General features: G+C 54.6%; 1 protein-coding gene across 2 annotated transcripts in view; it reads right to left on the minus strand.

The window, feature by feature from the left end:
* LOC147095457 (septin-4-like) overlaps positions 1-26,504 on the minus strand; it is a 192,558-nt gene that overhangs the window by 147,065 nt on the left and 18,989 nt on the right. For both annotated transcript variants that reach the window (XM_085974607.1, XM_085974605.1), the window contains exons 4-6: positions 24,815-24,938; positions 12,892-13,026; positions 7,185-7,302 (exon numbers count right to left, since the gene is read on the minus strand). In XM_085974607.1, the coding sequence (XP_085830733.1) occupies positions 7,185-7,302; positions 12,892-13,026; positions 24,815-24,938 (377 nt within the window). The remainder of the gene's footprint in view (positions 1-7,184; positions 7,303-12,891; positions 13,027-24,814; positions 24,939-26,504) is intronic.

The following is a 26,504-nucleotide window of genomic DNA, read 5'->3' on the forward strand; positions in this document are numbered from 1 at the left end:
GGAAGGATATACTTGCCATAGAGGGAGTGCAACGAAGGTTCACCAGATTGATTCCTGGGATGTCGGGACTGTCGTATGAGAAGAGATTGAGTAAACTAGGCCAGTATTCTCTTGAATTTAGAAGAATGAGAGGGGATCTCATTGAAGCATACAAAATTATTACAGGGCTTGATAGGGTGGATGCTGGGAGAATGTTTCCCTTGGCTGGGGAGTCTAGAACCAGGGGCCACAGCCTCAAGATAAAGGGTCGGCCATTCAGGACTGAGATGAGAAGACATTTCTTCACACAGAGGGTGGTGAATCTTTGGAATTCTCTACCCCAGAGGGCAGTGGAGGCTCAGTCGTTGGGTATATTCAAAACAGAAGTCGATAGATTTCTGACTAGTAAAGGGCATCAAGGGATATGGCGATAGGGCCGGTGAATGGAGTTGAGGCAGAAGATCAGCCATGATCTCACTGAATGGCGGTGCAGGCTCGAAGGGCCGAATGGCCTACTCCTGCTCCTAGTTCTTGTGTTCTTATGTTCTACATTATTGATCTGGTCAGGAAATTGGCTGAGTGGCAGGAGACTGGCAGTAGGGATAATGGGCAGGTCCTCTAATGGGCAGGATGTGACTAGTGATGTCCCGCAGGGATCTGTGTTGGGGCCTCAACTGTTTACTGTACTTGTTAACAACTTAGATGACGGCATAGAAAGCCATATATCCAAATTTGCCGATGACACAAAGCTAGGCAGCATTGTAAGCAGTGTAGATAGAAGCATAAAATTACAGAAATATTAATAGATTAATTGAATGGGCAAATCTGTGGCAAATGGATTTCAATGTAAGCAAATGTGAGGTCATCCACTTTGGACCTAAAAAGGATCGAACAGGGTACTTTCTAAATGGTGAAAAGCTAAAAACAGTAGAGGTCCAAAGAGACTTGGGGGGTCCGGGTACACAGATCATTAAAATGTCATGAACAGGTACCGAAAATGGTCAAAAAGGCTAATGGAATGCTGGCCTTTATATCTCGAGGACTAGAGTACAGAGGGGTAGAAGTTATGCTGCAGCGATACAAAGCCCTGGTTAGACCACACCTGGAGTACTGTGAGCAGTTCTGGGCACCACACCTTAGGAAGGATGGATTGGCCTTGGAGGGAGTGCAGCGTAGATTTACCAGAATGACCATAGAATCATAGAAATTTACGGCACAGAAGGAGGCCATTCGGCCCATCGTGTCTGTGCCGGCCGACAAAGAGCGATCCACCCTAATCCCACTTTCCAGCTCTTGGTCCGTAGCCCTGTAGGTTGCGGCACTTCAAGTGCACATCCAAGTACTTTTTAAATGTGATGAGGGTTTTTGCCTCTACCACCTTTCAGGCAGTGAGTTCCAGAGCCCCACCACCCTCGGTGAAAACAATTCCCCTCAAATCCCTTCTAAACCTCCGACCAATTACTTTAAATCTATGCCCCCTGGTTATTGATCCTTCTGCTAAGGGAAATAGGTCCTTCCTATCCACTCTATCTAGGCCCCTCATAATTTTATACACTTCAATTAAGTCTCCCCTCAGCCTCCTCTGTTCCAACGTAAACAGCCCCGGCCTATCCAATCTTTCCTCATAGCTAAAATTCTCCAGTCCTGGCAACATCCTCGTAAATCTCCTCTGTACCCTCTCTAGTGCAATCACATCTTTACTGTAATGTGGTGACCAGAACTGCACGCAGTGTTCTAGCTGTGGCCTAACTAGTGTTTTATACAGTTCAAGCATAACCCCCCTGCTCTTATATTCTATTCCTTGGCTAATAAAGGCAAGTATCCTGTATGCCTTCTTAACCACCTTGATACCCGGACTCCAAGGGTTAAGTTACGAGGAGAGATTACACAAACCAGGGTTGTATTCCCTAGAATTTAGAAAGCTGAGGGGTGATCTGATCGAAGTTTTCAGGATATTAAGGGGAACAGATAGGGTAGAGAGAGAGAAACTATTTCTGCTGGTTGGGGAGTCTAGGGCTAGGGGACAAAGTCTAAAAATTAGAGCCCGACCTTTCAGGAGTGAAGTTAGGAAACACTTCTACACACAAAGGGTGGTCGAAGTTTGGAACAATCTTCTGCAAACGGCAATTGATGCTGGGTCAATTGTTAATTTTAAACTGGAGATTGATAGATTTCTGTTAACCAAAGGTATTAAGGGATATGGGCCAAAGGCAGGTGTATGGAGTTAGGTCGCAGATCAGCCATGATCTCATTGAATGGGGGACAGGCTAGTCCTCCTGTTCCTATGTTCCTCCCCCACACTGGGTGAGATGAGCTAACTCAGCACAGGCCGGGGATGGAGCCTGGGGCTTTCCTGCTCTGTGTCTGGGGCTCAGGAGTGCCTGTGTCTGACTGAACTGGGAGGAGATGGTGAAAGGGTTAACGCTCTCTGCTGGGAGTGCTTGTTCTGCATCTGACTGAACTGGGAGGAGGTGGTGAAAGGGTTAATGATCTCTGCTGGGAGTGCTTGTTCTGTGTCTGACTGAACTGGGAGGAGATGGTGAAAGGGTTAACGCTCTCTGCTGGGAGTGCTTGTTCTGCATCTGACTGAACTGGGAGGAGGTGGTGAAAGGGTTAACGCTCTGCTGGGAGTGCTTGTTCTGTGTCTGACTGAACTGGGAGGAGATGGTGAAAGGGTTAACGCTCTCTGCTGGGAGTGCTTGTTCTGCATCTGACTGAACTGGGAGGAGGTGGTGAAAGGGTTAACGCTCTGCTGGGAGTGCTTGTTCTGTGTCTGACTGTACTGGGAGAAGATGGTGAAAGGGTTAACGCTCTGCTGGGAGTGCCTGTTCTGTGTTTGACTGTACTGGGAGGAGGTGGTGAAAGGGTTAACGCTCTGCTGGGAATGCCTGTTCTGACCGGGTGTTGTCCCACTCTCTGGGCCCCTCGACCCTTCCCCTGACCCAGTGTTGTCCCACTCTCTGGGCCCCTCGACCCTTCCCCTGACCCAGTGTTGTCCCACTCTCTGGGCCCCTCGACCCTTCCCCTGACCCGGCGTTGTCCCACTCTCTGGGGCCCTCGACCCTTCCCCTGACACGGTGTTGTCCCACTGGGCCCCTCGACCCTTCCCCTGACCTGGTGTTGTCCCACTCTCGGGGCCCCTCGACCCTTCCCCTGACCCGGTGTTGTCCCACTCTCTGGGGCCCTCGACCCTTCCCCTGACACGGTGTTGTCCCACTGGGCCCCTCGACCCTTCCCCTGACCTGGTGTTGTCCCACTCTCGGGGCCCCTCGACCCTTCCCCTGACCCGGTGTTGTCCCACTCTCGGGGCCCCTCGACCCCTCCCCTGACCCGGTGTTGTCCCACTCTCTGGGCCCCTCGACCCTTCCCCTGACCCAGTGTTGTCCCACTCTCTGGGCCCCTCGACCCTTCCCCTGACCCGGTGTTGTCCCACTCTCTGGGGCCCTCGACCCTTCCCCTGACCCGGTGTTGTCCCAATCTCTGGGCCCCTCGACCCTTCCCCTGACCCGGCGTTGTCCCACTCTCTGGGGCCCTCGACCCTTCCCCTGACACGGTGTTGTCCCACTGGGCCCCTCGACCCTTCCCCTGACCTGGTGTTGTCCCACTCTCGGGGCCCCTCGACCCTTCCCCTGACCCGGTGTTGTCCCACTCTCTGGGGCCCTCGACCCTTCCCCTGACACGGTGTTGTCCCACTGGGCCCCTCGACCCTTCCCCTGACCTGGTGTTGTCCCACTCTCGGGGCCCCTCGACCCTTCCCCTGACCCGGTGTTGTCCCACTCTCTGGGCCCCTCGACCCTTCCCCTGACCCGGTGTTGTCCCACTCTCGGGGCCCCTCGACCCTTCCCCTGACCCGGTGTTGTCCCACTCTCTGGGCCCCTCGACCCTTCCCCTGACCCGGTGTTGTCCCACTCTCGGGGCCCCTCGACCCCTCCTCTGACCCGGTGTTGTCCCACTCTCTGGGCCCCTCGACCCTTCCCCTGACCCAGTGTTGTCCCACTCTCTGGGCCCCTCGACCCTTCCCCTGACCCGGTGTTGTCCCACTCTCTGGGGCCCTCGACCCTTCCCCTGACCCGGTGTTGTCCCACTCTCTGGGCCCCTCGACCCTTCCCCTGACCCGGTGTTGTCCCACTCTCTGGGCCCCTCGACCCTTCCCCTGACCCGGTGTTGTCCCACTCTCTGGGCCCCTCGACCCTTCCCCTGACCCGGTGTTGTCCCACTCTCTGGGCCCCTCGACCCTTCCCCTGACCCGGTGTTGTCCCACTCTCTGGGCCCCTCGACCCTTCCCCTGACCCGGTGTTGTCCCACTCTCTGGGGCCCCTCGACCCTTCCCCTGACCCGGTGTTGTCCCACTCTCGGGGCCCCTCGACCCCTCCCCTGACCCGGTGTTGTCCCACTCTCTGGGCCCCTCGACCCTTCCCCTGACCCAGTGTTGTCCCACTCTCTGGGCCCCTCGACCCTTCCCCTGACCCGGTGTTGTCCCACTCTCTGGGGCCCTCGACCCTTCCCCTGACCCGGTGTTGTCCCAATCTCTGGGCCCCTCGAGCTTCCCCTGACCCGGTGTTGTCCCACTCTCTGGGCCCCTCGACCCTTCCCCTGACCCGGTGTTGTCCCACTCTCTGGGCCCCTCGACCCTTCCCCTGACCCGGTGTTGTCCCACTCTCTGGGCCCCTCGACCCTTCCCCTGACCCGGTGTTGTCCCACTCTCTGGGGCCCCTCGACCCTTCCCCTGACCCGGTGTTGTCCCACTCTTTGGGGCCCTCGACCCTTCCCCTGACCCGGTGTTGTCCCACTCTCTGGGGCCCTCGACCCTTCCCCTGACCCGGTGTTGTCCCACTCTCTGGGGCCCTCGACCCTTCCCCTGACCCGGTGTTGTCCCACTCTCTGGGCCCCTCGACCCTTCCCCTGACCCGGTTTTGTCCCACTCTCGGGGCCCTCGACCCTTCCCCAGACCCGGTGTTGTCCCACTCTCTGGGCCCCTCGACCCTTCCCCTGACCCGGTGTTGTCCCACTCTCTGGGGCCCTCGACCCTTCCCCTGACCCGGTGTTGTCCCACTCTCTGGGCCCCTCGACCCTTCCCCTGATCCGGTGTTGTCCCACTCTCTGGGCCCCTCGACCCTTCCCCTGACCCGGTGTTGTCCCACTCTCTGGGGCCCTCGACCCCTCCCCTGACCCGGTGTTGTCACATTCTCGGGGCCCCTCGACCCCTCCCCTGACCCGGTGTCGTCCCACTCTCTGGGCCCCTCGACCCCTCCCCTGACCCGGTGTTGTCCCATTCTCTGGGCCCCTCAACCCTTCCCCTGACCCGGTGTTGTCACATTCTCTGGGCCCCTCGACCCTTCCCCTGACCCGGTTTTGTCCCACTCTCGGGGGCCCTCGACCCTTCCCCTGACCCGGTGTTGTCCCACTCTCTGGGCCCCTCGACCCTTCCCCTGACCCGGTGTTGTCCCACTCTCGGGGCCCCTCGACCCTGCCCCTGACCCGGTGTTGTCCCACTCTCGGGGCCCTCGACCCTTCCCCTGACCCGGCGTTGTCCCACTCTCTGGGGTCCTTGACCCTTCCCCTGACCCGGCGTTGTCCCACTCTCTGGGCCCCTCGACCCTTCCCCTGACCCGGTGTTGTCCCACTCTCTGGGCCCCTCGACCCCTCCCCTGACCCGGTGTTGTCCCACTCTCTGGGCCCCTCGACCCTTCCCCTGACCCGGTGTTGTCCCACTCTCTGGGGCCCCTCGACCCTTCCCCTGATCCGGTGTTGTCCCACTCTCTGGGCCCCTCGACCCTTCCCCTGACCCGGTGTTGTCCCACTCTCTGGGGCCCTCGACCCCTCCCCTGACCCGGTGTTGTCCCACTCTCTGGGCCCCTCGACCCTTCCCCTGACCCGGTGTTGTCCCACTCTCTGGGGCCCCTCGACCCTTCCCCTGATCCGGTGTTGTCCCACTCTCTGGGCCCCTCGACCCTTCCCCTGACCCGGTGTTGTCCCACTCTCTGGGGCCCTCGACCCCTCCCCTGACCCGGTGTTGTCCCACTCTCGGGGGCCCTCGACCCTTCCCCTGACCCGGTGTTGTCCCACTCTCGGGGCCCCTCGACCCTTCCCCTGACCCGGTGTTGTCCCACTCTCTGGGCCCCTCGACCCTTCCCCTGAGCCGGTGTTGTCCCACTCTCGGGGCCCCTCGACCCTTCCCCTGACCCGGTGTTGTCCCACTGGGCCCCTCGACCCCTCCCCTGACCCGGTGTTGTCCCACTCTCGGGGCCCCTCGACCCCTCCCCTGACCCGGTGTTGTCCCACTCTCTGGGCCCCTCGACCCCTCCCCTGACCCGGTGTTGTCCCACTCTCTGGGCCCCTCGACCCCTCCCCTGACCCGGTGTTGTCCCACTCTCTGGGCCCCTCGACCCCTCCCCTGACCCGGTGTTGTCCCACTCTCTGGGCCCCTCGACCCCTCCCCTGACCCGGTGTTGTCCCACTCTCTGGGCCCCTCGACCCCTCCCCTGACCCGGTGTTGTCCCACTCTCTGGGACCCTCGACCCTTCCCCTGACCCGGTGTTGTCCCACTCTCTGGGCCCCTCGACCCCTCCCCTGACCCGGTGTTGTCCCACTCTCTGGGCCCCTCGACCCCTCCCCTGACCCGGTGTTGTCCCACTCTCTGGGCCCCTCGACCTCTCCCCTGACCCGGTGTTGTCCCACTCTCTGGGCCCCTCGACCCCTCCCCTGACCCGGTGTTGTCCCACTCTCTGGGCCCCTCGACCCTTCCCCTGACCCGGTGTTGTCCCATTCTCTGGGGCCCCTCGACCCCTCCCCTGACCCGGTGTTGTCCCACTCTCTGGGCCCCTCGACCCCTCCCCTGACCCGGTGTTGTCCCACTCTCTGGGCCCCTCGACCCTTCCCCTGACCCGGTGTTGTCCCATTCTCTGGGGCCCCTCGACCCTTCCCCTGACCCGGTGTTGTCCCACTCTCTGGGCCCCTCGACCCCTCCCCTGACCCGGTGTTGTCCCACTCTCTGGGCCCCTCGACCCTTCCCCTGACCTGGTGTTGTCCCACTCGGGGCCCCTCGACCCTTCCCCTGACCCGGTGTTGTCCCACTCTCGGGGCCCCTCGACCCCTCCCCTGACCCGGTGTTGTCCCACTCTCTGGGCCAAATCCCTGGTCATTGGGTACCTCTCCCCTTGCCATCCTATAAAGTGAAGCTGCCCCTCTTTGCCCTCACCACTTACCTTATGCTTTGATTTCTTCACCTCGGTGGGGGTCAGGGTGTCTGCCTTTGCGATCACCGGCACCACGTTGACCTTCTCGTGGACCGCCCTCATGAACTCGACATCCAGCGGCCGGATGCTGAGAGAGAGAGAGAGAGAGATGGCGATACAACAACAACAACCTGCATTTAAACAGCGCCTTTATCGTAATTTGACACCGAGCCACACAAGGAGAGATGTTGGGGCAGGTGACCAAAACCTTGGTCGAAGAGGGTGGTTTTAAGCAGCGTCTTAAAAGGAGGAGAGAGAAAGTGGAGAGGCGGAGAGGTTTAGGGAGGGTATTCCAGAGCTCAGGGCCCAGGCAGCTGAAGGCACGGCCGCCAGTGGTGGAGCGATTGAAATCGGGGATGTTCAAAAGGCCAAAATAGTTGGAGCGTAGAGGGCTAGGGGGATTATAGGGCTGGAGGAGATTACAGAGATAAGGAGGGGACGAGGGCCATGGCGGGATTTGAAAACAAGGATGAACATTTTAACATCAAGGCATTGCTTAACCGGGAGCCAATGTAGGTCAGCGAGCACCGGGGTGAGGGGTGAACGGGACTTGGTGCGAATTAGGACACAGGCAGCAGAGTTTTGGATGACCTAAAGTTTATGGAGGTAGAACTAGGGAGGCCAGCCAGGAGTGCATTGAAATTGCCAAGTCTAGAGGTGATAAAGGCAGGGATGAGGGTTTCGACAACAGATAAGTTGAGGTAAGGGTGGAGACGGGCGATATTACGAAGGTGGAAATGGGCGGTCTTACTGTCGAATGGATATGAGGTAGAAAACTGATCTTGTGATCAAATGAGACAACAAGGTGGTGAGCAGATGGTGTGAGTGTCTGCTGATACCAATAGGTGGCAGGGCTTCCCAATCTTCGCACCCTCCCATAGCACCAGCAACCGAGGGTAGGTCTCCGTCTCTATAGGCTGGGTATATAACCATGCCTTTCAGGTGCTCCTGTGTAGGTTGTGTTAGGGTAGGTTGGTGTTTGGGGGAGTCTGTTGCTACCCATGGGGAGGGCTTAGGGTCTGTACTTTCCCATGGGGTGGGCTTGGGGTCTGGTACCTACCCATGGGGTAGAGTTGGGGACTGTACAATCCCATGGGGTGGAGTTGGGGTCTGTACAATCCCATGGGGTAGAGTTGGGGTCTGTACAATCCCATGGGGTAGAGTTCGGGTTTGTACAATCCCATGGGGTGGAGCTGTGGTCTGTACAATCTCATGGGGTAGAGTTGTGGTCTTTACAATCCCATGGGGTAGAGTTGGGGGCTGAACAATCCCATGGGATTGAGTTGTGGTCTGTACAATCCCATGGGGTAGAGTTGGGGTCTGTACAATCCCATGGGGTAGATTTGGGGGCTGTACAATCCCATGTGGTAGAGTTGGGGTCTGTAGAATCCCATGGGGTACAGTTGGGGTCTGTACAATCCCATGGGGTAGAGTTGGGGACTGTACAATCCCATGGGGTAGAGTTCGGGTTTGTACAATCCCATGGGGTGGAGCTGTGGTCTGTACAATCTCATGGGGTAGAGTTGTGGTCTTTACAATCCCATGGGGTAGAGTTGGGGGCTGAACAATCCCATGGGATTGAGTTGTGGTCTGTACAATCCCATGGGGTAGAGTTGGGGTCTGTACAATCCCATGGGGTAGATTTGGGGGCTGTACAATCCCATGTGGTAGAGTTGGGGTCTGTAGAATCCCATGGGGTACAGTTGGGGTCTGTACAATCCCATGGGGTAGAGTTGGGGTCTGTACAATCCCATGGGGTAGATTTGGGGGCTGTACAATCCCATGTGGTAGAGTTGGGGTCTGTAGAATCCCATGGGGTACAGTTGGGGTCTGTACAATCCCATGGGGTAGAGTTGGGGTCTGTACAATCGCATGGGGTAGAGTTGGGGTCTGTAGAATCCCATGGGGTAGAGTTGGGGTCTGTACAATCCCATGGGGTAGAGTTGGGGTCTGTACAATCGCATGGGGTAGAGTTGGGGTCTGTACAATCCCATGGGGTAGAGTTGGGGTCTGTACAATCGCATGGGGTAGAGTTGGGGTCTGTACACTCCCATGGGGTAGCATGTGGTCTGTACCTTCCCATGGGGTAGAGCTGGGGTCTGTACAATCCCATGGGGTAGAGTTGTGGTCTTTACAATCCCATGGGGTAGAGTTGATGTCTGTACAATCCCATGGGGTAGAGTTGGGGTCTGTACAATCCCATGGGGTAGAGTTGGGGTCTGTACAATCCCATGGGGTAGAGTTGTGGTCTGTACCATCCCATGGAGTAGAGTTGGGGTCTGTACAATCTCATGGGGTAGAGTTGGGGTTTGTACCTTCCCATGGGGTAGACTTGGGGTCTGTACAATCCCATGGGATAGAGTTGGGGTCTGTACCTTCCCATGGGGTAGAGTTGGGTCTGTACAATCCCATGGGGTAGAGTTGGTGTCTGTACAATCCCATGGGGTAGAGTTGGGGTCTGTATCTTCCCATGGGGTAGAGTTGGGGTCTGTACAATCCCATGGGGTAGAGTTGGGGTCTGTACAATCCCATGGTGAAGAGTTGGGGTCTGTACAATCCCATGGGGTAGAGTTGGGGTCTGTACAATCCCATGGGGCAGAGTTGGGGTCTGTACCTTCCCATGTGGTAGAGTTGGGGTCTGTACAATCCCATGGGGTAGAGTTGGGGCCTGTACCTTCCCACAGGGCAGAGTTGTGGTCTGCACGTTCCCATGGGGTAGAGTTGGGGACTGTACCTTCCCATGGGGTAGAGTTGGGGTCTTTACAATCACATGAGGTAGAGTTGGGGTCTGTACAATCCCATGGGGTAGAGTTGGGGTCTGTACAATCCCATGGGGTAGAGTTGGGGTCTGTACAATCCCATGGGGTAGAGTTGGGGTCTGTACAATCCCATGGGGTAGAGTTGGGGTCTGTACAATCCCATGGGGTTGAGGTGGGGTCTTTACAATCACATGAGGTAGAGTTGGGGTCTGTACAATCCCATGGGGTAGAGTTGATGTCTGTACAATCCCATGGGGTAGAGTTGGGGTCTGTACAATCCCATGGGGTAGAGTTGGGGTCTGTACAATCCCATGGGGTAGAGTTGGGGTCTGTACCTTCCCATGGGGTAGAGTTGGGGTCTGTACAATCCCATGGGGTAGAGTTGGGGCCTGTACCTTCCCACAGGGCAGAGTTGTGGTCTGCACGTTCCCATGGGGTAGAGTTGGGGACTGTACCTTCCCATGGGGTAGAGTTGGGGTCTTTACAATCACATGAGGTAGAGTTGGGGTCTGTACAATCCCATGGGGTAGAGTTGGGGTCTGTACAATCCCATGGGGTAGAGTTGGGGTCTGTACAATCCCATGGGGTAGAGTTGTGGTCTGTACCATCCCATGGAGTAGAGTTGGGGTCTGTACAATCTCATGGGGTAGAGTTGGGGTTTGTACCTTCCCATGGGGTAGACTTGGGGTCTGTACAATCCCATGGGATAGAGTTGGGGTCTGTACCTTCCCATGGGGTAGAGTTGGGTCTGTACAATCCCATGGGGTAGAGTTGGGGTCTGTACAATCCCATGGGGTAGAGTTGGGGTCTGTATCTTCCCATGGGGTAGAGTTGGGGTCTGTACAATCCCATGGGGTAGAGTTGGGGTCTGTACCTTCCCAAGGGGTAGAGTTGGGGTCTGTACAATCCCATGGGGTAGAGTTGGGGTCTGTACAATCCCATGGTGAAGAGTTGGGGTCTGTACAATCCCATGGGGTAGAGTTGGGGTCTGTACAATCCCATGGGGTAGAGTTGGGGTCTGTACCTTCCCATGGGGTAGAGTTGGGGTCTGTACAATCCCATGGGGTAGAGTTGGGGCCTGTACCTTCCCACAGGGCAGAGTTGGTGTCTGTACAATCCCATGGGGTAGAGTTGTGGTCTGTACAATCCCGGGGGTAGAGTTGGGGTCTGTACAATCCCATGGGGTAGAGTTGTGGTCTGTACCTTCCAATGGAGTAGAGTTGGGGCTGTACAATCCCATGGGGTAGAGTTGGGGTTTGTACCCTCCCATGGGATAGAGTTGGGGCCTGTACAATCCCATGGGGTAATGTTGGGGTCTGTACCTTCCCATGGGTTAGAGTTGGGGTCTGTACAATCCCATGGGGTAGAGCTGGGGTCTGTACAATCCCATGGGGTAGAGTTGGGGTCTGTACAATCCCATGGGGTAGAGTTGTGGTCTGTACAATCCCATGGGGTAGAGTTGTGGTCTGTACAATCCCATGGGGTAGAGTTGGGGTCTGTAGCTTCCCATGGGGTAGAGTTGGGGTCTGTACAATCCCATGGGGTAGAGTTGGGGTCTGTACAATCCCATGGGGTAGAGTTGGGGTCTGTACAATCACATGGGGTAGAGTTGGGGTCTGTACAATCCCATGGGGTAGAGTTGGGGTCTGTACAATCCCATTGGGTAGAGTTGGGGTCTGTACCTTCCCATGGGGTAGAGTTGGGGTCTGTACAATCCCATGGGGTAGAGTTGGGGTCTGTACAATCCCATGGGGTAGAGTTGGGGTCTGTACAATCCCATGGGGTAGAGTTGGGGCCTGTACAATCCCATGGGGTAGAGTTGGGGTCTGTACAATCCCATGAGGTGGAGTTGGGATCTGTACCGTCCCATGGGGTAGAGTTGGGGACTGTACAATCCCATGGGGTAGAGTTGGGGTCTGTACAATCCCATGGGGTAGAGTTGGGGTCTGTACCTTCCCATGGGGTAGAGTTGGGGTCTGTACAATCCCATGGGGTTGAGTTGGGGTCTGTACAATCCCATGGGATAGAGTTGGGGTCTGTACAATCCCATGGGGTCGAGTTGGGGTCTGTACAATCCCATGGGGTAGAGTTGGGGTCTGTACAATCCCATGGGGTAGAGTTGGGGTTTGTACCCTCCCATGGGATAGAGTTGGGGTCTGTACAATCCCATGGGGTAGAGTTGTGGTCTGTACAATCCCATGGGGTAGAGTTGGGGTCTGTAGCTTCCCATGGGGTAGAGTTGGGGTCTGTACAATCCCATGGGGTAGAGTTGGGGTCTGTACAATCCCATGGGGTAGAGTTGGGGTCTGTACAATCACATGGGGTAGAGTTGGGGTCTGTACAATCCCATGGGGTAGAGTTGGGGTCTGTACCTTCCCATGGGGTAGAGTTGGGGTCTGTACAATCCCATGGGGTAGAGTTGGGGTCTGTACAATCCCATGGGGTAGAGTTGGGGTCTGTACAATCCCATGGGGTAGAGTTGGGGTCTGTACCTTCCCATGGGGTAGAGTTGGGGTCTGTACAATCCCATGGGGTTGAGGTGGGGTCTGTACAATCCCATGGGATAGAGTTGGGGTCTGTACAATCCCATGGGGTCGAGTTGGGGTCTGTACAATCCCATGGGATAGAGTTGTGATCTGTACAATCCCATGGGGTAGAGTTGGGGTCTGTACAATCCCATGGGTTGAGTTGGGGTCTGTACAATCCCACGGGATAGAGTTGGCGTTCTGTACCTTCCCATGGGGTAGAGTTGGGGGCTGTACAATCCCATGGGATAGAGTTGGCGTTCTGTACCTTCCCATGGGGTAGAGTTGGGGCCTGTACAATCCCATGGGGTAGAGTTGGTGTCTGTACAATCCCATGGGATAGAGTTGGCATTTTGTACCTTCCCATGGTGTAGAGTTGGGGGTTGTACCTACCCATGTCCAAGAGGGGATATGAAGTAGAGCAGACAGTGAACACGATTGTCCTGAATGTTTTTCCGATTCAGCCCACTTTCATCCCGGAAGTAGTGCTCGAACTGCTGGTCGATGTACGTGACTATCGGCTTCCAGCTGGAATCAGAACAGCAGCATTTAAAGGGCTGCACTCCCGGCTGACTGTAACGCGTAGGAGGCAGGCTTCAGTCCGACAGGCCACTCGGCCCATGGTGCCTTTGAAAGAGCTGTCTAATTAGACCCACTCTCCCCCCACCCCCCGTCTCTGCTCTTTCCCCGTAGCCCCGCTCATTTTTCCCCTCCAAATATTTTTCCGATTCCCTTTCAGAAGCCATTATTGAATCTGCTTCCACCGCCCTTTCAAGCAGCGCATTCCAGATCACAACAACTCGCTGCGTTATAAATATTCGCCTCGTTTCCCCCCCCCCCAATCGTGATCAAATGTGACAACAAGGTTGCGAGCAGATGGTGTGAGTGTCTGCTGATACCAATAGGTGGCAGGACTTCCCAATCTTCGCACCCTCCCATAGCACCACCAACCGAGGGTAGGTCTCTGTGTCTATAGGGTGGGTATATAACCAATCTTTTGCCAATTATCTTAAATCTGTGTCCTCTGGTTAACCACGGATGGTTTTCCCTTCTCTTAAAGTCTTCTCACTGGAATATATTTTTGTTGAGAGTTATGAAATATCTCCTTAAATGTCCGCCACTGCTTATCAACCGTCTTACCCTTTAATCTATTTTTCCAGTCCACTTTAGCCAACTCTGCCTTCATGCCATTGTAATTGCCTTCATTTAAGATTAGGACACTGGTTTGAGACCCAACTTTCTCACCCTCCAATTGAATTTAAAATTCAACCATGCTATGATCACTCTTTCCTAGAGGATCCTTTACTATGAGATCATTTATTAATCCTGTCTCATTACACAGTTCCAGATCTAAGATAACCTGCTCCCTGGTTGGTTCCACAACGTATTGTTCTAGGAAACCATCCTGGATACACTCTATGAACTCTTCCTCAAGGCTACCTTGGCCACTTTGATTTGTCCAATCAGTAGGAAGATTAAAATCGCCCATGATTATTGCTGTACCTTTCTTACAAGCCTCCATTATTTCTTGATTTATACTCTGTCCAACAGTGTAGCTACTGTTAGGGGGCCTAAAGACTACGCCCACCAGTGACTTCTTTCCCTTATTATTTCTTATCTCCACCCAAACTGATTCTGCATCTTGCTCTTCTGAGCCAATATCATTTCTCACGACTGCACTGATCTCATCCTTTATTAACAGAGCTACCCCACCTCCTTTTCCTTTCTGTCTATCCTTCCGAAATGTCAAACACCCGTGAATATTCAGTTCCCAGCCTTGGTCACCTTACAACCACATCTCTGTAATGGCTATCAGATCATATCCATTTATACCTACAGTATTTGTGCCATCAACTCATCTACATAGAAACATAGACAAATAGGAGCAGGGGTAGGCCATTCGGCCCTTCGAGCCTGCTCCGCCATTCAATGTGATCATGGCTGATCCTCTATCTCAATACCATATTCCCACTCTCCCCATACCCCTTGATGCCTTTTGTGTCTAGAAATCTATCTATCTCCTTCTTAAATATATTCAGTGACTTGGCCTCCACTGCCTGCTGAGGTAGAGAATTCCACAGGTTCATCACCCTCTGAGTGAAGAAATTTCTCCTCATCTCAGTCCTAAATGTCCTACCCCGTATCCTGAGATTGTGACCCCTCGTTCTAGATCCCCCAGACAGGGGAAACATCCTCCCTGCATCCAGTCTGTCTTGCCCTGTCAGAATTTTATACGCTTCAATGAGGTCCCCCTCTCATTCTTCTAAACTCTAGTGAATACAGGCCTAGTCAACCCAATCTCTCCTCATACGACAGTCCTGCCGTCCCAGGAATCATAGAGTCATAGAGTTTTACAGCACAGAAAGAGGCCCTTCGGCCCATCGTGTCTGCGCCACCCATCCATCCCTGTCCAGTCTAATCCCATTTTCCAGCATTTGGTCCATAGCCTTGTATGCAATTGCATTTCAAGTGCTCATCCAAATGCTTCTTGAATGTTGTGAGGGTTCCTGCCTCTACCACCCTTTCAGGCATTGAATTCCACATTCCAACCACCCTCTGGGTGAAGAAGTTCCTCCTCAAATCCCCTCTAAATCTCCTGCCCCTTACCCTGAATCTATGCCCCCTAGTTATTGACCCCCCCACTAAGGGGGGGGGGGGTCTGGTGAACCTTCGCTGCACTCCCTCTATGGCAGGTATATCCTTTCTTAGGTAAGGAGACCAAAACTGCACACACTACTCCAGGTATGGTCTCACCAAGACCCTGTATAACTCGTAAGACATCCTTGCTCCTGTACTCAAATCCTCTTACCAACCCTCTCGCCCCTGGAAACAGTTTCTCCATTAGGGAAAAGGCCAATGGCATTTTGGGTTTTATAAATTAGGCGATGAGTGTGAGAGTGAAGTGGTAATGGTAAAATTTTACAAGCCAATGGTCAGGCCGCAGTTTGAGTGTGGCGTGCAGTTGTGAGGCACCCATTAAAGAAGGGAAGTATACCCCAGAGCGAGCGTACAGTGTGGATTTACCAGGATGACACACCAGGGTTAGAAGACTAGAGTTAGGAGGACAAACTTGGGATGTGGGATCTGTTACCACAGGACCAAAGCCTAAGAGATTAGTTTTGGATTGATACAGGGCTATGGGGAGAGAGCGGGGCAGTGGGATTAGTTTGGGGATTGATACAGAGCTATGGGAAGAGAGCGGGGCAGTGGGATTAGTTTGGGGATTGATAGAGGGCTATGGGGAGAGAGCGGGGCAGTGGGATTAGTTTGGGGATTGATAGAGGGCTATGGGGAGAGAGCGGGGCAGTGGGATTAGTTTGGGGATTGATAGAGGGCTATGGGGAGAGAGCGGGGCAGTGGGATTAGTTTGGGGGTTGATAGAGGGCTATGGGGAGAGAGCGGAGCAGTGGGATTAGTTTGGGATTGATACACGACTATGGGGAGAGAACGGGGCAGTGGGATTAGTTTGGGATTGATACAGGGTTATGGGGAGAGAGCGGGGCAGTGGGATTAGTTTGGGGATCAATACAGGGCTATGGGGAGAGACCAGGACAGTGGGATTAGTTTGGGGTTGATACAGGGCTATGGGGAGAGAGCGGGTCAGTGGGATTAGTTTGGTGATTGATACAGGGCTATGGGGAGAGAGCGGGGCAGTGGGATTAGTTTGGTGATTGATACAGGGCTATGGGGAGAGAGCGGGGCAGTGGGATTAGTTTGGGGATTGATACAGGGCTATGGGGAGAGAGCGCGGCAGTGGGATTAATTTGGGATTGATACAGGGCTATGGGGAGAGAGTGGGGCAGTGGGATTAGTTTGGGGATTGATACAGGGCTATGGGGAGAGAGCGGGGCAGTGGGATTAATTTGGGATTGATACAGGGCTATGGGGAGAGAGCGGGGCAGTGGGATTAGTTTGGGGTTGATACAGGGCTATGGGGAGAGAGCGGGACAGTAGGATTAGTTTGAGGATTGATACAGGGCTACGGGGAGAGCGTGGGGCAGTAGGATCATTTTCGGATGGATACAGGGCTATGCGGAGAGAGCGGGACAGTGGGATTAGTTTGGGGATTGATACAGGGCTATGGGGAGAGCAGGGCAGTGGGATTAGTTTGGGGATTGATACAGGACGATGGGAGAGACTGGGGCAGTGGGATTAGTTTGGAATTAATACAGGGCTATGGGGAGAGAGCGAGGCAGTTTGATTAGTTTGGGATTGATACAGGGCTATGGGGAGAGAGCGGGGCAGTGGGATTAGTTTGGGGATTGATACAGGACTATGGGGAGAGAGCGGAGCAGTGGGATTAGTTTGGGATTGATACACGACTATGGGGAGAGAGCGGGGCAGTGGGATTAGTTTGGGATTGATACAGGGTCATGGGGAGAGAGCGGGGCAGTGGGATTAGTTTGGGGTTGATACAGGGCTATGTGGAGAGAGCGGGACAGTAGGATTAGTTTGAGGATTGATACAGGGCTACGGGGAGAGCGGGGCAGTAGGATCATTTTCGGATGGATACAGGGCTATGCGGAGAGCGCGGAGCAGTGGGGTTAGTTTGGGGATTGATACAGGGCTATGGGGAGAGACCAGGACAGTGGGATTAGTTTGGGGTTGATACAGGGCTATGGGGAGAGAGCGGGTCAGTGGGATTAGTTTGGTGATTGATACAGGGCTATGGGGAGAGAGCGGGGCAGTGGGATTAGTTTGGTGATTGATACAGGGCTATGGGGAGAGAGCGGGGCAGTGGGATTAGTTTGGGGATTGATACAGGGCTATGGGGAGAGAGCGCGGCAGTGGGATTAATTTGGGATTGATACAGGGCTATGGGGAGAGAGTGGGGCAGTGGGATTAGTTTGGGGATTGATACAGGGCTATGGGGAGAGAGCAGGGCAGTGGGATTAATTTGGGATTGATACAGGGCTATGGGGAGAGAGCGGGGCAGTGGGATTAGTTTGGGGTTGATACAGGGCTATGGGGAGAGAGCGGGACAGTAGGATTAGTTTGAGGATTGATACAGGGCTACGGGGAGAGCGTGGGGCAGTAGGATCATTTTCGGATGGATACAGGGCTATGCGGAGAGAGCGGGACAGTGGGATTAGTTTGGGGATTGATACAGGGCTATGGGGAGAGCAGGGCAGTGGGATTAGTTTGGGGATTGATACAGGACGATGGGAGAGACTGGGGCAGTGGGATTAGTTTGGAATTAATACAGGGCTATGGGGAGAGAGCGAGGCAGTTTGATTAGTTTGGGATTGATACAGGACTATGGGGAGAGAGCGGAGCAGTGGGATTAGTTTGGGATTGATACACGACTATGGGGAGAGAGCGGGGCAGTGGGATTAGTTTGGGATTGATACAGGGTCATGGGGAGAGAGCGGGGCAGTGGGATTAGTTTGGGGTTGATACAGGGCTATGGGGAGAGAGCGGGACAGTAGGATTAGTTTGAGGATTGATACAGGGCTACGGGGAGAGCGGGGCAGTAGGATCATTTTCGGATGGATACAGGGCTATGCGGAGAGCGCGGAGCAGTGGGGTTAGTTTGGGGATTGATACAGGACGATGGGGAGAGAGCAGGGCCGTGGGATTAGTTTGGAGATTGATACAGGGCTATGGGGAGAGAGCGGGGCAGTGGGATAAGTCTGGGATTGATACAGGGCTATGAGGAGAGAGCGGGGCAGTGGGATTAGTTTGGGAATTGATACAGGACTATGGGGAGAGAGCGGGGCAGTGGGATTAGTTTGGGATTGATACAGGATTATGGGGAGAGAGCGGGGCAGTGGGATTAGTTTGGGGATTGATACAGAGCTATGGGGAGAGAGCGGGGCAGTGGGATTAGTTTGGAATTGATACAGGACTATGGGGAGAGAGCGGGGCAGTGGGATTAGTTTGGGATTGATACAGGGCTATGGGGGAGAGCGGGGCAGAGGGATTAGTTTGGGGATTGACACAGGGCTATGTGAAGAGAGCGGGGAAGTGGGATTAGTTTGGGATTGATACAGGGCTATGGGGAGAGAGCAGGGCAGTGGGATTACTTTGGGGATTGATACAGGACAATGGGGAGAGAGCGGGGCAGTGGGAATAGTTTCGGATTGATACAGGGTTATGGGGAGAGAGCAGGGCAGTGGGATTAGTTTGGGATTGATACAGGGCTATAGGGAGAGCAGCGGGGCCGTGGGATTAGTTTGGGATTGATACAGGACTATGGGTAGAGAGCGGGGCAGCGGGATTAGTTTGGGGATTGATACAGGGCTATGGGGAGAGCAGGGCAGTGGGATTAGTTTGGGGATTGATACAGGACGATGGGGAGAGACTGGGGCAGTGGGATTAGTTTGGGGATTGATACAGGACTATGGGGAGAGAGCGAGGCAGTTTGATTAGTTTGGGATTGATACAGGGCTATGGGGAGAGAGCGGGGCAGTGGGATTAGTTTGGGGATTGATACAGGGCTAAGGGGAGAGAGCGGGGCAGTGGGATTAGTTTGGGGACTGATACAGGACTATGGGGAGAGAGCGGGGCAGTGGGATTAGTTTGGGGATTGATACAGTACTATGGGGAGAGAGCGGGGCAGTGGGATTAGTTTGGGATTGATACAGGGCTATGGGGATTGAGGGGGCAGTGGAATTAGTTTGGGGATTGATACAGGGCTATGGGGAGAGAGCGGGGCAGTGGGATTAGTTTGGGGATTGATACAGCACGATGGGGAGAGAGCGGGGCAGTGGGATTAGTTTGGGGATTGATACAGGACTATAGGGAGAGAGTGGGGCAGTGGGATTAGGTTGGAATTGATACAGGGCTATGGGGAGAGAGTGGGGCAGTGGGATTAGGTTAGAATTGATACAGGGCTATGGGGAGAGCGGGGCAGTGGGATTAGATTGGGATTGATACAGGGCTATGAGGAGAGAGCGGGGCAGTGGGATTAGTTTGGGATTTGATACAGGACTATGGGGAGAGAGCGGGGCAGTGGGATTAGTTTGGGAATTGATACAGGACTATCGGGAGAGAGCAGGGCAGTGGGATTAGTTTGGGATTGATACAGGGCTATGGGGAGAGAGCGGGGCAGTGGGATTAGTTTGGGGATTGATACAGTACTATGGGGAGGGAGTGGGACAGTGGGATTAGTTTGGGATTGATACAGGGCTATGGGGAGAGAGGGGGCAGTGGAATTAGTTTGGGATTGATACAGGGCTATGGGGAGAGAGCAGGGCAGTGGGATTAGTTTGTGGTTTGATACAGGGCTATGGAGAGAGAGCGGTGCAGTGGGATTAGTTTGGGGATTGATACAGGGCTATGGGGAGAGAGCAGGGCAGTGGGATTAGTTTGGGATTGATACAGGACTACAGGGAGAGCAGCGGGGCCGTGGGATTAGTTTGGGATTGATACAGGACTATGGGGAGAGAGCGGGGCAGTGGGATTAGTTTGGGGATTGATACAGTACTATGGGGAGAGAGTGGGGCAGTGGGATTAGTTTGGGATTGATACAGGGCTATGGGGAGAGCGGGACAGTGGGATTAGTTTGGAGATTGATAGAGGGCTATGGGGAGAGCAGGGCAGTGGGATTAGTTTGGGGATTGATACAGGACTATGGGGAGAGAGCGAGGCAGTGTGATTAGTTTGGGATTGATACAGGGCTATGGGGAGAGGGCGCGGCAGTGGGATTAGTTTGGGGATTGATACAGGGCTAAGGGGAGAGAGCGGGGCAGTGGGATTAGTTTGGGGACTGATACAGGGCTATGGGGAGAGAGTGGGCAGTGGGATTAGTTTGGGGAATGATACAGGACTATGGGGAGAGAGTGGGGCAGTGGGATTAGTTTGGGGATTGATACAGTACTATGTGGAGAGAGCGGGGCAGTGCGATTAGTTTGGGATTGATACAGGGCTATGGGGAGAGAGCAGGGCAGTGCGATTAGTTTGGGATTGATACAGGGCTATGGGGAGAGAGCAGGGCAGTGGGATTAGTTTGGGATTGATACAGGGCTATGGGGAGAGAGCGGGGCAGTAGGATTAGTTTGAGGGTTGATACAGGGCTATGGGGAGAGAGCGGGTCAGTGGGATTAGCTTGGGATTGATACAGGGCTATGGGGAGAGTGCGGGGCAGTGGGATAAGTTTGGGGATTGATACAGGGCTATGGGTAGAGAGCAGGGCAGTGGGATTAGTTTGGGATTGATACAGGATTATGGGGAGAGAGCGGGGCAGTGGGATTAGTTTGGGGATTCATACAGAGCTATGGGGAGAGAGCGGGGCAGTGGGATTAGTTTGGGATTGATACAGGGCTATGGGGAGAGAGCAGGGCAGTGGGATTAGTTTGGGATTGATACAGGACTATGGGGAGAGAGCAGGGCAGTGGGATTAGTTTGGGGTTTGATACAGGGCTATGGGGAGAGAGCGGGACAGTGGGATTAATTTGGGATTGATACAGGACTATGGGGAGAACGCAGGGCAGTGGGATTAGTTTGCGATTGATACAGGACTATGGGGAGAGAGTGGGGCAGTGGGATTAGTTTGGGATTGATACAGGGCTATGGGGAGAGAGCGGGACAGTGGGATTAATTTGGGATTGATACAGGACTATGGGGAGAGAGCCGGGCAGTGGGATTAGTTTGTGGATTGATACAGTACTATGGGGAGAGAGTGGGGCAGTGGGATTAGTTTGGGATTGATACAGGGCTATGGGGAGAGAGCGGGACAGTGGGATTAGTTTGGAGATTGATAGAGGGCTATGGGGAGAGCAGGGCAGTGGGATTAGTTTGGGGATTGATACAGGACTATGGGGAGAGACTGGGGCAGTGTGATTAGTTTGGGATTGATACAGGGCTATGGGGAGAGAGCGGGGCAGTGGGATTAGTTTGGGGATTGATACAGGTCTAAGGGGAGAGAGCGGGGCAGTGCGATTAGTTTGGGGACTGATACAGGACTATGGGGAGAGAGCGGGCAGTGGGATTAGTTTGGGGAATGATACAGGACTATGGGGAGAGAGCGGGGCAGTGGGATTAGTTTCGAATTGATACAGGGCTATGGGGAGAGAGCGAGGCAGTGTGATTAGTTTGGGATTGATACAGGGCTATGGGGAGAGAGCGGGGCAGTGCGATTAGTTTGGGGACTGATACAGGACTATGGGGAGAGAGCGGGCAGTGGGATTAGTTTGGGGAATGATACAGGACTATGGGGAGAGAGCGGGGCAGTGGGATTAGTTTGGGGATTGATACAGCACGATGGGGAGAGAGCGGGGCAGTGGGATTAGTTTGGAGATTGATACAGGGCTATGGGGAGAGAGTGGGGCAGTGGGATTAGTTTGGGGATTGATACAGCACGATGGGGAGAGAGCGGGGCAGTGGGATTAGTTTGGAGATTGATACAGGGCTATGGGGAGAGCGGGGCAGTGGGATTAGTTTGGGGATTGATACAGGACTATAGGGAGAGAGCGGGGCAGTGGGATTAGGTTGCAATTGATACAGGGCTATGGGGAGAGAGTGGGGCAGTGGGATTAGTTTGGGATTGATACAGGGCTATGGGGAGAGAGCGGGGCAGTGGGATTAGTTTGGGGACTGATACAGGGCTATGGGGAGAGAGCGGGGCAGTGAGATTAGTTTGGGGATTGATACAGGGCTATGGGGAGAGAGCGGGGCAGTGGGATTAGTTTGGAGATTGATACAGGGCTATGGGGAGAGCGGGGCAGTGGGATTAGTTTGGGGATTGATACAGGACTATAGGGAGAGAGCGGGGCAGTGGGATTAGGATGCAATTGATACAGGGCTATGGGGAGAGAGTGGGGCAGTGGGATTAGTTTGGGATTGATACAGGGCTATGGGGAGAGAGCGGGGCAGTGGGATTAGTTTGGGGACTGATACAGGGCTATGGGGAGAGAGCGGGGCAGTGGGATTAGTTTGGGATTGATACAGGGCTATGGGGAGAGATCGGGGCAGTGGGATTAGTTTGGGGACTGATACAGGGCTATGGGGAGAGAGCGGGGCAGTGGGATTAGTTTGAGATTGATACAGGGCTATGGGGAGAGATCGGGGCAGTGGGATTAGTTTGGGGATTGATACAGGGCTATGGGGAGAGAGCGGGTCAGTGGGATTAGTTTGGACATTGATACAGGGCTATGGGGAGAGAGCAGGGCAGTGGGATTAGTTTGGGATTGATACAGGGCTATGGGGAGAGTGCGGGGCAGTGGGATAAGTTTGGGGATTGATACAGGGCTATGGGGAGAGAGCAGGGCAGTGGGATTAGTTTGGGATTAATACAGGATTATGGGGAGAGAGCGGGGCAGTGGGATTAGTTTGGGGATTGATACAGGGCTATGGGGAGAGCGCAGGGCAGCGGGATTATTTTGGGACTGAAACAGGGCTATGGGGAAAGAGCGGGGCAGTGGGATTAGTTTGGGGACTGATACAGGGCTATGGGGAGAGAGCAGGGCAGTGGGATTAGTTTGGGACTGAAACAGGGCTATGGGGAGAGAACGGGGCAGTGGGATTAGTTTGGGGACTGATACAGGGCTATGGGGAGAGAGCGGGGCAGTGGGATTAGTTTGGGGACTGATACAGGGCTGTGGGGAGAGAGCGGGGCAGTGGACCTCTAACCCGAATGTTGATCCTTACACCGACCCGTCACCCTAATCCGTGTCCCTAGCCCACTCTCCATTGCGAATGATTACCTTTACCCCCCAACCACAATCTTGATCTGAACACCATTGTTAATCCCAAAGCCAATTTGCATACTAACGACCATACCAATCTGTGGAATTAACGGCAGAGATCTTAATCGTAACTCTGACCGAGCCTAAACCCAACATGAGTCTTCCCAATAACTGGAACTCTATCTCATGTACAACATTTCGTTATATGGAGGTCCAGGAATTTCCTTTTGCCTCTGGGTCAGAAGGTCGTGGGTTCGAGCCCCACCCCAGAGACTCGAGCCGCGCTAATCCCAGGCCAACACTCCCCGGTGCCAGTACTAAGGAGTGCTGCACTGTCGGGTTGTCAGTACTGAGGGAGCACTGCACTGTCGGAGGGGCAGTACTGAGGGAGCACTGCACTGTCGGAGGGCCAGTACTGAGGGAGCACTGCACTGTCGGAGGGTCAGTACTGAGGGAGCGCTACATTCTCGGAGGGTCAGTACTGAGGGAGCACAGCACCGTCGGAGGGGCAGGACTGAGGGAGCTCTACACAGCTGGAGGGTCAGTACTGAGAGACGCTGCACTGATGGAGGGTCAGAACTGAGGAGGTGCTGCACTGTCGGAGGGACAGTACTGAGGGAGCACAGCACCATCGGAGGGCCAGTACTGAGGGAATACAGCACTGTCGGAGGGGCAGGACTGAGGGAGCTCTACACAGCTGGAGGGTCAGTACTGAGGGACGCTGCACTGATGGAGGGTCAGAATTGAGGAGGTGCTGCACTGTCGGAGGGACAGTACTGAGGGAGCGTTGCAATGTCAGAGGGGCAGTACTGAGGGAGCGCTGCACTGTCGGAGGGGCAGTACTGAGGGAGTGCTGCACTGTCGGAGGGGCAGTACTGAGGGAGTGCTGCACTGTCGGAGGGGCAGTACTAAGGGAGCGCTGCAATGTCAGAGCGGCAGTACTGAGGAACGCTGCACTGTTGGAGGAGCAGTACTGAGGGCGCGCCACACTGTCGGAGCGGCAGTACTGAGGGAGCGCTGCATTGTCGGAGCGGCAGTACTGAGGGCGTGCCACACTGTCGGAGGGGCAGTGCTGAGGGAGCGCCGCATTGTCAAAGGGGCAGTACAGAGGGAGCGCTGCACTGTCGGAGGGGCAGTACTGAGGGAGCGCTGCACTGTCGGAGGGGCAGTACTGAGGGAGCGCTGCACTGTCGGAGGGGCAGTACTGAGGGAGCGCCGCACTGTCAGAGGGGCAGTACTGAGGGAGCACCGCTCTGTCAGAGGGGCAGTACTGAGGGAGCGCCGCACTGTCAGAGGGGCAGTACTGAGGGAGCACCGCTCTGTCAGAGGAGCAGTACTGAGGGAGCGCTGCATTGTCGGAGCGGCTGCACTGTCGGAAGGGCAGTACTGAGGGAGCGCCACACTGTCAGAGGGGCTGTACTGAGGGAGCACCACTCTGTCAGAGGGGCAGTACTGAGGGAGCGCAGCACTGTCGGTGGTGCCGTGTTTCGGATGAGTTGTTAAACCGAGTTTCTGTCTGCCCTCTCGGGTGGACGTAAAGGATCCCACAGACACTATTGGAAGAAGAGCTGGGGGAGCTTTCTACATTACAGCAGTGACTACACTTCAAAAATTATTTCATTGGGACGTCCTGAGGTCGTGAAAGCTGTCGAAATGCCAGTTCTTTCTTTCCTTTCTCTCTTTCTTACCAGTCAGAATTGTCAACAGCGTCTCCGAACCCTGGAGTGTCCACGATGGTCAGTTTGACCCTCACCCCTCGCTCCTCGATGTCCACCGCATGTTTAGTGATCTCCAGGGTCTTTGTGATGCGTTCTGCAAAATTACAGCTATGGGTTTAATGGTAGCAAATTGCCAAAAGTCCTGGGCACAAACATGGAGCAACGTTTAACACAGAATTCATTCCATGGATTAAATGGTGGAATCACAGCCAGTCTCCCAATAGAACATCAGGCAATGTCTTCGGCTGTTGAAGCACAGATGAAGGTGACTAATCACTGTTACACTGTCCCATCAAACACTCCCAGGGCAGGTACAGCACGGGTTAGATACAGAGTAAAGCTCCCTCTACACTGTCTCATCAAACACTCCCAGGGCAGGTACAGCACAGGTTAGATACAGAGTAAAGCTCCCTCTACACTGTCCCCATCAAACACTCCCAGGGCAGGTACAGCACAGGTTAGATACACAGTAAAGCTCCCTCTACACTGTCCCATCAAACACTCCCAGGGCAGGTACAGCAGGGGTTAGATACAGAGTAAAGCTCCCTCTACACTGTCCCCATCAAACACTCCCGGGGCAGGTACAGCAGGGGTTAGATACAGAGTAAAGCTCCCTCTACACTGTCTCATCAAACACTCCCAGGGCAGGTACAGCACAGGTTATGTAGTGTATGTAACCGTCTACCTTTAAGAGACTATTGTATGTAACCGTTCACCTTTAAGAGAACTATTTTAGGTGTGGCACTACTTGTTTGGCTTCTGTATACGGTAATACCGACGGTGACCACACCGGTACATAAGTGCTGTGGCATGATTTATAGGGCAGATTCGCCCTGACCTTCAAATAGTAAAGTCCTGTTGTATGTTACTCCTGAAGTCTGTGTCGTAATTAACTGCACAACCCACAGACTTTACAGTGGCGACGAGTCCGATCGTACCCTGCGGCAACAATAATTTCAAAGCAACGAAAGAGCGTCGAAAAGAGGCAACCGCCCTCGTCATTCGGCTGGGAGAAAACTCAAGGCTGCAGCAATAGAAAGGAGGAAGACTTTAGCGACAAAAACTTCCATCAGCAACAGGCACTGACTGTCCCTTCTGCCACGGTGACTGTGAGTAAGGGAAAGTGAAAAGAATAGCCGGAGGATAAGGGCTGGGCACTCGACCACGGTCGAGGGGGAAAAGGAGCCGGACAAAAAGTTGGGTCCAACGGCGTCGTGAGAGACCGCGACCGGCGGGAAAAGCCGGGCGGTGACCGAAGCCACGAAGCGCTGCGACCGGGAGCGTAGGCGCGGGAAGAGAGAAACTCAGCCGCAGCCGGGGAGAGAAGCACCGGACTGCGAGAAGGCTGGGAGGCGCGATTGGGGTCCGAGCGAGCGGGAGAGGCAGAGCCGACCAAGAGACTGCGCGAGAGCCAGTCCAGCGGCTGAACTGTCCTCCGTCAACGGGGTGTACCCAGCGCCGGTAGAGCCGAGCGAGCGGGAGAGAGACAGAGCCGAGCAAGGGGAACTGTGTGAGAGCCAGCCCAGCGGCTGAACCTGTTCGCCGTCAACGGGGTACCCAGAGCCGGTCGCCCTGCCATAAAATTTAAAAAAAAAAGGGAAAGCCTTGAAGCCGACGCGCAGGCTGTGAACCTGAAAGACAAGATGTACAAGAACTCATA

The sequence above is a fragment of the Somniosus microcephalus genome, unplaced genomic scaffold (genome assembly GCF_052327205.1).
Source record: "Somniosus microcephalus isolate GS21.2 unplaced genomic scaffold, FLI_Smic_1.0 unresolved_chr1, whole genome shotgun sequence".
Lineage (NCBI taxonomy): Eukaryota > Metazoa > Chordata > Chondrichthyes > Squaliformes > Somniosidae > Somniosus > Somniosus microcephalus.